We start from the raw sequence: 14,546 nt of genomic DNA, 5'->3' as shown, positions 1-14,546 counted from the left end.
CCGTTGGCCTTCCTCAACTGGTAGGGACCCTCCCTCTTGAATTCGCTTCCTTTTGCGCGATTTACGTTCTGTAGCAGCTGCTAGGGCTGCATGAAGCTCAGCATTCTCCCGTTGCGCCAAAGCTAGCTTGTGCGATAGAATTGCTCCCCCCTTTGCATAGTGCTCAAGCGCGCTCAGAACAGAGGTAGGCGAGCTGCCCTGCTCCCTCTTATACTTGTCTCGAATTAGAGTTGATTGCGACTCAAATTCTAGGGTATTGCTTGGGGTTTGCGACTGCCAGGGCTTGTTGTTTGAGGGGAGTGGTGGTGATGGAGTCCGCAGCTTCACATCAAGGGTTGATATGACCCGTTCTGGGTCAAAGGGGACCAATCCAGCGCCTCGGAACCCTCCCTGGATGTTGCTAGGGGTAATCGCTTTCTTGTGAGCTGCTTTGAAGCATGGCAGGAACTCCTGCTTTGTGATGTGGTTGATCCGGTTGCGCATGAGCTTATTGACCTCATCCCCATACGCCTTCTTCAGAGGGCCAAAACAAGCCACGTCAAGTGGCTGCAGGAGGTGCGACGAGTGCGCAGGCATGCATAGGGTCACAATCTTGTGATCCTTGCAGTATTGCTTGAATTCTGCAGAGTTGTGGCTCCCGTGACCGTCAATAATCAGCAAACGGTAGGTGCTAACAGTACGCGTCTTTGTATGCCTGTCAAAGTGCTTCAACCAGTCAAAGCCAAGCTCGTTGGTAGTCCAGCCGTTTTCAGAGATAGCAATAGTCCAATCTTGGGGCAGATTGTCGTCCTTGTACCAGTTAGACAGGTGTTGGCGGGCTTTGAAGATGATGTAGGGCGGAATGGCCCATCCTGTAGCATTGATGCCCTCAATGACTGTTACCCACTCCCGGTTGCCCGGCTGGACCTGCTTTGCTCGTCCTGGCTTCTCTGCATCCGCGACAACGACTCCAGTAGATATCTGGCCCATCATGAAGCCTGTCTCGTCGAAGTTGTACATGTCATTGTCCAGGATACCATACTTGGCTTTGATATTGGCTACTAGGCCAAACCAGCCCTGGATCACCGCAGAATCCTCGCAGAGGGCTCGCTTGTAGTCGTACTTGCGATTAAAGACTGTTTTGAGCTCCTCCTGACGCGAAACAAACCTGCTGGCCCACCTTGGGCCAACAGGGGCCAAACCGCGCTCTTTTCGCAGAGAATTGGCCATATCAGCTACAATTGTAAGCCGAGGGGACTCTCCTTGCGTAACTAGCTCAAGTATGCGCATAACAATCACCTGCTCCTCAGCGCTGGTTAGATTACGTGAGTTAGCCATAGTATCAACGCGTGAAGGTCGTCCTGCGCGTCGATGGTCTAGTGTAGTTCGAGAGACTCTGTAGATAGCTGCAGCACGTCGCACTGGGAGTTTTGCGTCTTGTTTAAGAGCTTGAAGCGCAAGCTGGATCTGACACTCTTTTAACGCGTTAAAACGGGGTTGGTAGGGGGGCATTTAGATGGTGATGGTGTTTTGGTGTGGTCTTGGCAAAAGTAGCCCGCTCGGTGTACTGGCCCGCTCGCTGTACACCTACGTTAATAGCTTATTGTAGTGTTAAGTTGTTCGCGTGTAAACGTAGGGTGCCGTATTTAGTAATCAGCTCGCTTGTGTGATCAGCTCGCTTGTGTGATCAGCTCGCTTGTGGTTCACGTTATTACAATCAATTTTTTAAAGCGAGAATATTTAAGATACTTAAACACAACTAGAAACACAAATTGTAAAGCGATTACTTCCTTAACAAGAAAGCCCAAGACAAGTAAAGAGACTTTGCCCTAGATTGGAAGACAAAGAAGAGAGAACCTTAGGCAGACCAATTCGCAATGGCCCACAAGATTAGGTCAGTCATATACTTCCCACCAGCAGAAACACTATGCCAATGCGAGCTTCCCAAGATGCCCAAGAATCCGTCTCGCTCATACTCCTTCCCACTCATAATACCGACCGTCCTCTGCCCCGCTTCAATAGTCCCAAACATCGGGCCTCCAGACCACCCCGGCGTGGAAAACGTATGCGCTTCCAATTCTCGCCCATCCTCGGTCTCGTTGTCAACATCGTGCAGCTTGATAGCTCGCTCAACCATCATAACCTGGCCGTTCTGCGCATCGCCTGGGTAGCCTACACTTGTCCAACTACCTTCGTAGTAAGGACTATCGGTGGACCACCATTTACTGCCAAGCCATCCGCAGGTGGATCCAAGAGGAGAGTGGAGCCTGCAGATGACGTAATCGAGACCCGTGACATTGTTTGTGTTTCTGATGCCGCGAAAGTCGGAGATGTAGGAGGACCCGTAGGGCTCTTGGCCATAGTGGTAGGAGGGTACAAAGCGCATCCACCAGCCAGGCATTGCGCCGTCGCTATTGAGATCCCAGGGGGCGCAGTGACTTGCAGTCATGAGAAGGTTATTTCCAACGAGGGCGGCGCTGCCGGTCCAGATAGGGCTAGTAAAGTTGAGGTCTTTACCCACGTAAAGTTTTCCGCAGCAAACGAAAAGGATAATCGCGATAATTGATCACTTCATCACGGTGAACAATGCGGTCAAGTTCCTGGTTGATTTCGAGGAGACGGTCAGCGTTCGCTGCTTCGAAAGCTTTGGTTTGGGCCTCGTGTACTCCGACGCCGTCAGGGACATAGCCGTCAGTTCCATGAGGAATGGTCGCTCCGGCGAGCGTAACTTGCTCTTGCCCTATGTTAACCAATCCTGCTGTTAGACCAGGACGAGCAACGATTTGGCGTTCCAGTTGGCGACCGCCACCAATGATATGTTGATCCATACTTAATGTATTGAGTATTAAGTTCTGAGACTAAGTGATGAATGGTAAGGTATGGAGGATACCATATGAGCTCGGTAGCCTAAGGTGTCTCCGCTGAAGAGGAAGATAATCGAGTTGAGTTGAAAGAGAAGCACCCTTATATACCCTCTGCACAGCACATGTCAAAGTGATTGAGTAGCCTGCACTTACCTGTAATTACGTAAAGAGTCTTGAGTTCGACCATTGCTAGGTTGCTTAGGTTACGTCTCGGCGCTGCTCAGCTGCTTGCATTTTGGAGCAAGTGAATCTAGACCTCTGTAGACTAAGGGTGTAGCTGGCGCAGGTCGCCCATCCTAGCCCAGTGCTGGGCATGGGAGTTTCCGCCAGTCTCTGTTAGCTCGATCCACGGAGAATTATCATGAGGTACCGCATCCGATGTTGACAGAACTTTATTTCGTTATTGTTGGTACAGTCGCTAACGACACCGACTTCCTCTCAAACGGGCCTGCAACAAAGTTCTAATTAGTAAGCGTAACTGTTGTCACCCTCAGCTGAGGCTGAATGCATGACAAATGTTATTACTAGTCAACAAGCAACGATAGATGGTCCAGATCCATGCTGGCTGGTTGGCGCCAAATGGTGTTGCGGCTGCATGCAGAGGTGAAGCCGATTTCGCTGGCAACTGTACAAACCCCGACAACTTTACAGCTGAGCGGCTTTGAGCGGACCCGCTTTCGCAACATCCACGTTTTGACCTCACATGCTTTGACTTCACATACTTCGAGCTAAGGTAAGCTGTCATGCTACAGTTGCGGCCGCAATCGATTTACGGTTTCAGCATTCTCTTAGTTCTCAGCGCACGGCCAACGCATGATAGGTTGCGAATGGGCGGGGGATATAGAGGTGTACGAAGAGGAAGCGCAGGTCATGGATACAGTGGCAGCGGGGACCGACAGGACGAGTTGGTTCAATCGGACTGGTTGGTTGAAGCATCTTGCTGGACGCAACCGCAAGCACCTGCCATGCGGCAAGGCTTCCAGGTCGAGATGAATCTAAGCTGAGGCAGGTCGAAGTCATCGTTGAAAGGGCGGTCGAGAAGTGCGTTACAGGGTTGGACACGCATTCACGCGAGACGCGGCGATGGCTAAGGAGCGCAAAGGCTTCGGAGATTGATCTACGACCGCAGGGGCGGCTACAGAACCAGAGACGCAGGCTCGGTATGCTGGGTACTGCATCAAGTCACTTTCACAACAGTGCTGGCCTGCGACATGATGACTTTGAGCGAATGGAACAGAGGTAGCAAAGTGGGCTTATTAGAGAAGTTCTCATCTTATTATTAGACAAAGTGTGGTTAGGCAGTCAAAACCGTGCGCCCGGCGCGCACACTTGGAACCTGAGGCGCGCGCCCGTGCGCCCCGTGCGCCATCGCGCGCCTGTCGCAGTGCAAATGCCCAGGTATGCTCAAGGCCCTTCTTACAACGTGGCCTTGTCAAGACCACAAGGTTCATACAACATGCAGCCAACATAGGGGACTCTCATTCCCGGTTTTGTATGGGCAACAGGCCATACGCGAAAGCGCCGGGCTCATAACTTGTCAAAACTTGGGGGATGTAAGAGTTGTCGTATTGATCAAGCTGAGACTGAGACTAAGTAATAACGCTAATTAGACATGCAGTAAGGTCATATGACCACTGACTTCATCGCCCATCTTGACATTATACACCAACACGGTGGTTCAGCACAGCGTTCAGCGGGCGCCAAATTACACAAGAACACCAACGGAGACCCAGGCACCGCGGACAATGAGGGCTCCCGCAACTCCATAGAGCCTGGTAGCATGATCAACCGTCACATCTGCCCACTCTTTGAAAGTAATGATAGATTTCTTGACGCGAGGATCGGTCAAAGTGTCATACCAAATTTTCCCAGCCTTCAACCACGCATATCCGCCGAAGCCGATTGCGGTCAGGTAGAACGCCCGATTAGGAATGCCAGAGGTGTAATGAACATCCAGGCTGTCGTTGTACTGGCTGAAATGAGCAATTTGGAGATCACGGCCGAGGATAGGGTCGTTGTATGCAGTTCCCGGATTGGCAATGTCACGGAGAGCCGCGCCTTTGACAGCAATGGGGAAGAGATTCTGACCAGTGAGCCAGTCGGCATCAGCCGCAGTCTGGTGGAATTGCCACTGCTCAACCAATGCGGCAAAGACATCGGAGATGGACTCATTCAGACCTCCAGACTGCTTCTCATAGTTGATTCCAGCTGAATACTGGGTGATGGCGTGGGTCACTTCGTGTGCGACGACATCAAGGGAATCCGCGAAATGATCAAAAATGATGCCATCCCCATCGCCAAAGGCAAACTGACTGACTCCGTCCCAGAAGGCGTTATTGTAGCCAAGAGGATTCGCAGTGTCGCTATCATGATGAACAGTAGCAGGAAAAGTACCACCTTCACCAGTGATGGACTTGCGGCCGTGCACGGTGTGAAAGAACTTGAGCGTGATGCCGATACCGTCGTAGACATTGTTCACCTGTCGGTCGAGGGTACGCGGAGCACCTTCCTTTCGAGCCAGGATGCCAGGAAGACCTGGCGTATTCTTCCCATCGTAAATGACGCGCTTCAATAAAAGGGGGGGCGCTGCAGGATCGAGGGGCTCATCCGTCGCCGCAGGGCCAACAAGAGCAACTCTCTGTTCGCGAATCTTAGCATCTGATCTCAACGTGGCCCTTGCACTCTCCCGAGTCTCGTGGTCTGCCAGTTCGCTCTGGGCGACATGCTCGAGGATGCCAGGGGGAACATAGCCTGAGCTCACAATTGGTGCCTGGGCGGCCGAAACATCAGAACTTTCGGGAGCAGTGGGTGCTTCACCGCTGGCGAGGGCTTGGACACGCTGTTCGCGAAAGTCCTGATCGACTGAGAGGGTGCGAATGGCAGCCTGACGCGCCTCCTCTGGAGCAGCCTCTGACTGAGCAATGTGCTGGAGGATATAAGCAGGGACGAAGTGGCACATCTAGAAACAAGAAGTCAGCATGCTATTGAGAACAAGAGTTTTGAGAGTCCTACAGCCCTGGCCTGATGTTGATTACACATGACGAAAGTTTGTAAGTATTCTGCGTGATAAATAGTTCCAAAGAGGACATTCAATTCAGAATGATGGTGTTGGGAGTGATCTTCGTCATCGAGGCTTAATGGGTCCAAATTACCTGAAACCACCGTTCGGCATGCCACATGACTTCAAACTTGCAATTGTAGGCGTAAGAGTAACGGCTGAACGACTGATATACATGCACGAAGCATAGATGAAAGCAGTACTTCCCTGATGTGCCGCCTCGCCCTTCGAACACCGTCACAAGGATCCTTCTGACAGGCATGCGATTGGCTTATGTCTATCACTACTTGTGTGCTCGATCAAACGACGAGAAAGAGGCAAAATGGATCACAAGTTGTCCTCTAATCGTGAAGATTGCGTGGAGGCAACGTTTGGGTGTTCCACTCGCGACTGGAAGAGAGGTTACACACCTGCTGAGAGGGCAACGATTGGCGGATAGCCTCGCGCTGCCGAGCATGGTGCACCGTATGTCACTGTGAACTTAATGTAGATCTTGTTCTGGATATTTATTGATGCGAGCTGTCTCTACAAGTCCCTGAAAATCTCTCTAATTACTCTCGGGCCATACCAAGAAGTCCGCTATGTAGATGTTTACTTAGCAAGATCTGTCCTCAGACATCACTAGATAGATCCGAGCCTAACCAACTCCTTCGGCCATCCTTATCGCTGCAGTCTTGTGTCTTCTTATAACAGTGTACTCCGCCGACAAGCACATCAGTCACAGTTCCTTGCTCTTAGGTATGCACGAGACACGGGTACACAGTCATGTTCCAGCCTCCCCGCACTAAAGCTGTCATCTTGGAGTGGATGAGCGACTGGATGCTCCAAGTCGACGTGTGCGAGACGCATCAACGGTGCTTAGCGAAACCGGCTTCCCCTCGAGCGCAGTTGCAACAAGGTTTGCGCCACACGGCAGGCAGGGATCAGGGCGCCCGACCTGACGGATTCTTCAGGTGCAGCTACAGCACGTAAGCCATGCGATAAAGCTGAGAATGCTAGCTACGTAGCTGAGGAACACCACAGTAATCGGCCTTCTTCCTCCGCGCACCCAGAGAAGACTGCAAGAACCAACTATGCGAGGCCAAGGATGGCTAGCGAGTTCCAAGGAGCCATTGACGATTATGCTCGTTATCCCTGCCCCATACTTGGTGAACTTTGTCTTCAGATCCACACCCGTAAGATGTACACTATGCCCAACTAGTTTCACTCAGACTTGGCAATATGCATGTCGAACCACAACAAGCGGACATATGCTGTTTTCAGCTCGACAGGCCGTAACCCCGCTATCCATGAAATCATCACATGCAACAAGACCTTGACATAGTTAGCGAGACATGACGTTATATGGCTTGAAGCTGTGCATATACCCTCTCAGCAGGCAACCATCGTTAACAGTAAGTGGTAGAAACTCATTGGATGGTGTGGACACGATTCCTGGATTCACTACATTAGTAGATGTCAGACAGATCCATGGCCGACAGTTCAGCCTGCATTATCGGCTGATCAGAACTTGGCTTGATGGCCAGACCAGCCATGATAGAACAATCACTTCAGCTTTGCCGCAAATGGAAGCTAGGACTGAATATGGTGGTCGGGCATAAGTTCGAGTGAAATAGCTTAAATACATGCTCGAGCACTGCGACGAAGGCACTGCTGAAATAACAATTCTCAACCCAAAATCTTTTCAGGCCAACATGGCGCCCAACCCCGTTCCAAAGATCTGCATAGAGCTGCTTCCGAAAGAAGTGAAGCAGGTTCTCCCTCTAGGCAACCGTCAGCCTTCCCCGTCGGGCTCCGGGCCCTCCCAACTCGCACTAGACATAGATAAGTTCTGGCGCAATGGTAGAACGTTGCGTGTCCGCTTTCTTGAAGGAAGCAACACAGTGCAGGACAAAGTCAAGTCTTGCACCAAGACCTGGGAAGAATATGCAGAAATAAAATTCGAATTTGTCGATTCCGGAGATGCCGAAATCAGGATTGCTTTTCAACAAGGTGGAGGATCATGGTCATATCTGGGTACTACAAACCTCACGATAACCGACCAGGAAACCCCTACCATGAATTTCGGCTGGTTTAACGAGGAAACACGAGACGAGGAGTTCTCTCGCACGACTATCCACGAGTTTGGCCACGCTTTAGGTTGTATCCATGAGCACATGAGCCCTGCCTCAAACATACCTTGGGATCGTGAAGCGGTGTACAGATACTTCATGGGACCACCAAACAACTGGACTAGAGAAGACATAGATCGCAATCTCTTCAACAAGTACCCTGCATCTGCAGCTGCGTACTCGAGATTTGACCCGTGGTCCATCATGTGCTAAGAAATTCCCGACGAATTCACGATTGGCACCTACAGCATTCCGCGGAACATGGCACTCTCCGCCCTGGACAAGGCCTTCATTAGACAAGTATACCCAAAGCGAAGTCTGAACAATGGCAGTTTCAGGACGATGGATTTGCGTTCCTCGGACAAACCAAAAAATCAGACCTCGAAACAGTTCTACCTCAACCCAGCTTACAAGCAACCCCCCAGGGTCGCTATTGGCTTGACTGAGCTTGACATCAGCAAGGACGCAAACATACGAATCAGCACTTACGCAGACCGCATCACAAAGGAAGATTTCGTTGTCCATACCGATGGTTGGGCCGATACCATCCTTTACTCGGCCGGAGCAGCGTGGACGGTAGTGGATCAGAACAGTGACTTTCAAGTCGGCGAATTCAACACTCTCGAACTACATCCCTGGCACGAACCTCAACCTCAGAACTCAAAGCGGATCAACTTCGAGCGTTCTTTCGAAGAGCCTCCGAAGGTGATTGTTTGGGTCAAAGGCGTCGACATGGACAAGCATCGCGATTGGCGCGTCACGGCGTACGCATCAGATCTCAACGAGGAGAGTTTCTGTCGTTCACGTTGATACATGGGGCGACACCACATTGTTTAGCGGTGCCGTTTCCTGGATTGCTTATCCAGCAGATAGAGAGAAGGTGGTCAGCGGGTTCGCAGATACCAGTATGCAGAAGGAGATAGTACCGGATTCTCAAAAGGGAGGGCAGGTCAAGTTCCCAGAAGGACAATTCAACAAGGAACCGATAGTGCTCGTAGCGATTAAGTCATTCAATTTCAGCCACGATCACAACTTGAGGCTCAGAGTACAGACAGACAGCGTCTCCGAGAATGGCTTCGAGTGGAAGGTTGATGTTTGGGCTGATAGCGTTTGCCACGGCGCTGGTATTTCTTACCTGGCGTTCCAAGGGAAATGTTTGCTTTGCCCTACCTACCTCCAAGCGATACACTTTCCTTCTCTTTTCTTACTTTAAACTTTCTTTCTTTAAACACTTCTTTAAACATTTATCTCTTTTTTACCCTCCTCTTTCTTTCTCTTCTTCTTTTTCCTTTTCCCTTTCCTTAATCTTACTCTTTTTTCTCTATCTTAACGTTATCGGCAAGCGAGCTGCCACCCTCACTAAGGTCTCGGCCCTTTGTATTCGTATAACTCAACACTACCACAAGCTACTATAGTGCAGAAAGTATTGAATTACTTGTTATCTACGAAATCTTTTTTATGTTTGCGCCGCAAGGCGTACTCTAAGAATAGCAGTCGCTGGATGTATATGAGCTGCGACAAAATAGGAGTAAACAACTTCGCTGTCCGGAATGTTTCTCCAGTGCCTTGCAGCGCGAGGACGCCGCTGTAGTACACTAACGTACTTGAGCTTGGTTGCCCGTCTTTGAACTCTTCCGTCATAAATGTAATGCACAACTCGAAAACGAGCTCCAACAATTCGGCGGCAGCAGTATGTATCTCACTGGGTTTGTAGCTCAAGACAGATTCTCGTAAGGACGAGTCGGTGCTGCTGTCGCTATGCAGTCCATTCTCGTCCTCTCCTGAGATCTCTGCCGTATCCGATCCGACGTCCTGCTCCTCGTCTAGATTTGTCTCGTCCTGTTCGTCTGTAGCCTCTTCGTCAGTCTCTCCATCTACTTCGCTTCCACTCTGGCTGTCGTCAGTCGCACCCCTGTCGCTGCTTCTTCGCCGTCGATCACCTGCAAGCCCCGACCAGAGGTCGGGCCCGATGCGGTGGCTCCATAGACGATGATCCCAGATCGAGCGCAAGCGAGCAGATTGCTTCCGACTGAATCGGATGCCAGCTAGGGATAAGCGCTTGCCCGATTCCATGCGCCATGCCCGGAACACGAATGCAAGGAAACCCTTCAGCCACCGACGATAAGATCTCCTGCTTTTTTCGCGACCAAGAAACTTGAAGGGCTTCGGAAAGCACGGCGATGGCCGCGTGGTGATCAGCCAGCACAAAAGCGGACGGCCGGTGCGGCGCATGGTCTCCTCACATCGATCAAGCACGGCCTGGACAGCTTGTGCCAAATGCCATATCTTCTGCTCGTCCTCGGCTGGGCTCGTGATGTTGGAATCATGCTCTGACTGTCCAATGGTCAGGTCGACACCATCGTGCACTACAGGCACTTCAGCAAGACCAAGCAATACATCACGGCGAACGCCCTGGTACGTGATAGGCCAGCGAGTGCGCTCCATCCAGGGGCCAGTGTTCTGCAGCATCTGCGTTCCCATATCAGTCAGCGCGGTGCGCTGTTGCTCCTCGCGTCGAGCCTGCTCGCGCTCCCGCACTGATTCGAGGTGTTCGTCAGCACACGGTAGGCGTATTGGGCGCAGCGTGCTTCCGTTCATCGACACCGTCCAGTATCTGCGCGTCGGGCCATCGCCCCATGTCTGTAGGAATACATCGTCGTACAGATCGTCGGTCTTTTTGGAAGGTCGTTCGCGAAGATGGACTTTACCAAGATGGCTGGTCAATTGTTTCAAGCTGGTGGTACAGAACTCGCACTTGCGGCAAGCGTAGCCTTCGTGAATCTGGAGCTCTGGATGCGCCGTCGATCCGTGCGGACGGGGAGGAATACTGCTTGGGTCCATGATATCACACGGGTGCTGACGCAAATATTGCGTGAGCCCCTTCCGGAGTTCCTTGGAAACGCCATGCTTCCTGTCGAGATGGGTTGTGACCTGGGAGCTCGCTGTGGCGAGAGCGTACTTGCATCGACGACATATCAGGGCTTGACTCTCGCCATCTACGTGCAGATCGCAGCGGGTCAGGATGGTTGGTGTAGAGTCATGATCCATGATGATGGAAAATGCAACACGGCAACACGGCAAGCAGGGAAAAGAGACAGCACCTGGGAACCACAGGACGACAGCAAGTAAGCTCTTCCAAAGGATGAGCAGCGGGGCAATACGTAAGGAGTGGTCGTGATCGTGTCGGCAGGGCGACGGGCGCTCACAATAAAAATTACAAAGCAGGCAAATCAGGAAGCAACACGCCTACAGAGTAAACAAGCGTAGATAGAGTGGGCTTGAGAAGATTGGAAAACGAGAAATAGGCTGCTGGTAGAGCAAGGATAATGAGGTGTTGTTTGTGGTACTGGTCGCGTTGGCGACGCGTGCACGGCCGTTTTCGGAAATTTAACAAAGGTTCTGGGTCGGCACGGACGTTTTGTGGAAGTTTGATCAAAGTTCTGTGGACTATTAGCCCAGTAGAGCGTTGTAAGTATGTACCCTTGAGGTTTGATTTTCTTTGTTCCAACGTTGAGTGTTCGTGTTGTAGTGGACTTTTCTCAAATGGTACCGTCGTCTTCCTTCAACACGCATTATTCCTGTAATCTTCACTGCTTTTCATACATAACAACTGTTTCCTAATAAATCCTCCAAGCATACGCGAAACCCTGAGAGCCACCTACTGGTCTTGTAATGGACCTAGCCTTAACCTTGATCTTCAATTCACCGACCGGCACATTAGTCCAAACAATCTGCTCTACGTTATTGACTCCGTCAAAACCTCTCGCTGCCGTACTACCAACTGGGAAACTCGTTGTTCCTTGGTTTCCATGTCGCTCTGTCGACCCCGTTTGAACAATGAGGTTGAGATCGTTTTGGAGCATCACGCCCGGGAAGTCCGAGTAGACCATTGTTATTTTGAGTGTTGGGTGAGGAAGGTGCACAGCACTCTTTGACGCAGCATCGGAGTTACCATCTTGGGGCTTATCTTGAGGCACAGTGATGGTGATGCCCCACTCTTCGCCCTGCTTCAGTGGTCGACCTTCGCCAGCACCTGCATTTGTGTTCGTTCCAGGCAAAATAACGGAGCCGGCAAGATCAACACGTCCGAATCCAGCACTAAATGACGGTGAAGTGCCCGATTCGTCCCCGGGATATTGGCCCGTTATATCAACAGCACCATTGATGAGCAATGCTTTGATGAGAGCAGCGCTTGGAGATCGGTGACCATTTTTTACTTGTGTTTCGCGTAGAACGGCACAGCAGCCGGCTACGAGGGGCGTTGCCATGCTTGTTCCAGTTTCGAACATCCACGCTGCATCATCAGAGATGCCCCAATGCGTAGGGACTTCCGTGATATCTTGGGAACGAGCCGATAGAATAGATGTACCTGGCGCCACAACATCGGGTTTCATACGCCCTTCAGCTGTAGGGCCGAAACTGCTAAAGGCGGCGATTCCTTCGACATTGTTTGCCATGTGGTCAGAGGCGATAGGATCAAGAGGAAATAACCTGGGAAAGAATTCTCCATAGGTGAAGGTCCTTGCCCTTGGGTTCCATGATGGTGGGTTCCAGCGGATCTCAGGTCGACGACTTTCTGTTGCACCAACGGTGATGCAGTTTTTGGCAGAGGCTTCGGCTCCAATGAGGCCGCTGTCAGTGACGCCATCCACGGGGGTTTTATCTGTGCCATCATTTCCGGCTGCAAAGCAGATAACCATTTCTGGATGATCCCAAACGAATTTATCAATTTCACTGGCGCTAGAATCATAGGGCAACTGTGATCCTGTCCAGACTGACCCCCATGAATTTGTGTGCACTCGCGCCTTGTCAGTGTCGTATGGCTTCTTGAATAGAGCAACGAGATTGAATGGAATGCCTCCCAGGCTACCACGATCGTCAAGCAGCGATTGCATGACAAGCTGGGCTTGTGAAGCTGGAGCTTCGATTCTTCCACCCATAGATGAAGAGGTGTGATCTCCAAGTACTGACCCGCACACGTGAGTCCCATGGCCGTCAGGGTCGTTGGTTTTGGAAATAGGGGACGTTCTTCCAAGCGCGTACAGTTTATTGACTCTTCCGGTGAAAGCCGGGTGGGGATGTACCTTATCTCCTATGTCGAAGCCGGTGTCTGCAACCGCAACAATTTCGCCTTCGCCTTTATAAGCAATAGAACCCACTACAACATCTGCGTTAATAATACTTCGTGCGACATTATTATACAACGTCCGGAGGGGAACCGCATGAATTGACCGTACGGCATCAATTTTGGCAACATTTTCAAGTCTTGACTCTTGAATTGAGAGCCTGATTTTGCCTCCGTCCATCTAAATTCGTTAACTTCAATAATACTCGAGGGTTTATATACTTACTTCAACACCATCGACGTCAACATGCGCAGCTGTTGCAACTTGCTGCTTCAGAGCGCTATCACCCTCAACACCTTCGTGGAAGATCACGTTCACAAGATGTGGGGCTCGAGATGCCGTAGTAGCCCGCGATGATCCATGCGTGGCTGGATTGCCTGCAGCATTCTTCAAAGAACTTTGAACGACGAATAGAGAAAGGTAGATATTAGCATAGCCAACGAATGGCAACCTTCGGATCGTGTCCAGATCTTTGTGGTTGTACCCGCAGAGGTAGGTACTATCCGAGACATATTCATGAATGAAAACCTCTTTGGCTGCAAGTTCGGTTATTTGATCAGCCTCAAGACGTCCTCCTTTGGTCTGAACGATGATATAATTGGATTCGGCAGCATCAGAGGCGGTGAGGCCGAGAGGTTGAATCGCTGGGTCAGCTGGATCGAACGCGTTCCCGTTAATGGCGATAGCTGACATATTGGGCAAACAAACACTAGAATGTTGGTTTGTTCAGCTACAAGAGAGGAGTAAAGAGTGTGGATGACTTTTCAATTCATGATCGGCGCAGCATCGCTGGCCTCTTATACCATACAGATAAGGACATCTTGAACAACAACAATAGGACCGACATGATAATCACATGTTAATCACATGTGGCTGAGTCGGGAATCAGCTCAGAGGCGCCTCTCGAGCTGAGATGCACAGGCTGCAGCACTTCCTTTGTCCCCAAGATAAGATTTGTCCCCAACGCTAGCTCTATATCCACTAGTGCAGAAATTAATTACAGCACATTAGGAACAACAACACTTGGCTGCCTTGGGTAATTTGTAGTAGCTACTTTGTTCCATTGTTCACTTCTACTGTCCTCGAATTGTCTTATGCGGGCCAAGATCCTTCCAAGCCTCTGAAGCTGTCACTGCTCAGATCATGGGATGCCGTCTTACTTGTTCTAGAATCGTTGGAACATCTCGGCTACAAAGGAGGCGGTGTAGTGCACGACGAATACAGATGGAGACAAGTGAGACCGCGCATCGGAAAGAAGGTTTGTCCAAATCTAAAAACGCCCCCTTGTCTCGCCTCCAGTGTTATTGAGATGCTACGCTGAAGTTGAGCAGGGTTGCGCCGTGGCGTGGTTGTGACAATTCACACTACCAATTCATTCGCTTCAATGTCCGGCCTAGCTGTGCCAGCA

At 50.8% G+C, this 14,546-nt stretch overlaps 6 protein-coding genes across 6 annotated transcripts; 2 read left to right on the top strand and 4 right to left on the bottom strand.

The window, feature by feature from the left end:
- Window positions 1–1,837: 1,837 nt before the first annotated feature.
- C7974DRAFT_476271 (uncharacterized protein) lies at window positions 1,838–2,903 on the bottom strand (the record flags this gene model as incomplete). Its single annotated transcript, XM_046146677.1, has 2 exons — window positions 2,497–2,903; window positions 1,838–2,456 (listed from the first exon to the last, which is right to left on the bottom strand). Exons 1-2 carry the CDS (start codon window positions 2,805–2,807, stop codon window positions 1,838–1,840), a joined length of 930 nt encoding a protein of 309 aa, XP_045991235.1. The 5' UTR covers window positions 2,808–2,903.
- A 497-nt stretch (window positions 2,904–3,400) lies between these two features.
- C7974DRAFT_405438 (uncharacterized protein) lies at window positions 3,401–4,135 on the top strand (the record flags this gene model as incomplete). Its single annotated transcript, XM_046143042.1, has 1 exon — window positions 3,401–4,135. A coding segment is annotated over exon 1 (256 nt), but the record flags the coding sequence as incomplete, so codon positions are not given.
- A 397-nt stretch (window positions 4,136–4,532) lies between these two features.
- C7974DRAFT_476270 (uncharacterized protein) lies at window positions 4,533–6,358 on the bottom strand (the record flags this gene model as incomplete). The annotated part of the gene is made up of 3 exons (XM_046146676.1): window positions 4,533–5,802; window positions 5,996–6,059; window positions 6,312–6,358. The coding sequence occupies 3 exons, from the start codon at window positions 6,356–6,358 to the stop codon at window positions 4,549–4,551; spliced, it is 1,365 nt and encodes a 454-aa protein (XP_045991233.1). The 3' UTR covers window positions 4,533–4,548.
- Window positions 6,359–7,595: 1,237 nt separating this feature from the next.
- C7974DRAFT_380941 (uncharacterized protein) lies at window positions 7,596–9,225 on the top strand (the record flags this gene model as incomplete). Its single annotated transcript, XM_046140563.1, has 3 exons — window positions 7,596–8,209; window positions 8,261–8,776; window positions 8,850–9,225. 3 exons carry the CDS (start codon window positions 7,596–7,598, stop codon window positions 9,223–9,225), a joined length of 1,506 nt encoding a protein of 501 aa, XP_045991232.1.
- A 218-nt stretch (window positions 9,226–9,443) lies between these two features.
- On the bottom strand, window positions 9,444–11,311 carry C7974DRAFT_428892 (uncharacterized protein; the record flags this gene model as incomplete). Its single annotated transcript, XM_046144618.1, has 1 exon — window positions 9,444–11,311. Exon 1 carries the CDS (start codon window positions 11,058–11,060, stop codon window positions 9,444–9,446), a length of 1,617 nt encoding a protein of 538 aa, XP_045991231.1. The 5' UTR covers window positions 11,061–11,311.
- Window positions 11,312–11,513: 202 nt separating this feature from the next.
- On the bottom strand, window positions 11,514–13,940 carry C7974DRAFT_405435 (KP-43 peptidase). The gene is made up of 2 exons (XM_046143041.1): window positions 13,364–13,940; window positions 11,514–13,318 (listed from the first exon to the last, which is right to left on the bottom strand). Exons 1-2 carry the CDS (start codon window positions 13,829–13,831, stop codon window positions 11,630–11,632), a joined length of 2,157 nt encoding a protein of 718 aa, XP_045991230.1. The 5' UTR covers window positions 13,832–13,940; the 3' UTR covers window positions 11,514–11,629.
- Between the last annotated feature and the right edge of the window lie 606 nt (window positions 13,941–14,546).

Source organism: Boeremia exigua, assembly GCF_020726555.1.
Source record: "Boeremia exigua strain MPI-SDFR-AT-0100 chromosome Unknown C7974scaffold_15, whole genome shotgun sequence".
NCBI lineage: Eukaryota > Fungi > Ascomycota > Dothideomycetes > Pleosporales > Didymellaceae > Boeremia > Boeremia exigua.
The sequence above is the reverse complement of the archived record's forward strand: the minus strand, read 5'-3'. Positions and strand labels throughout refer to the sequence as shown.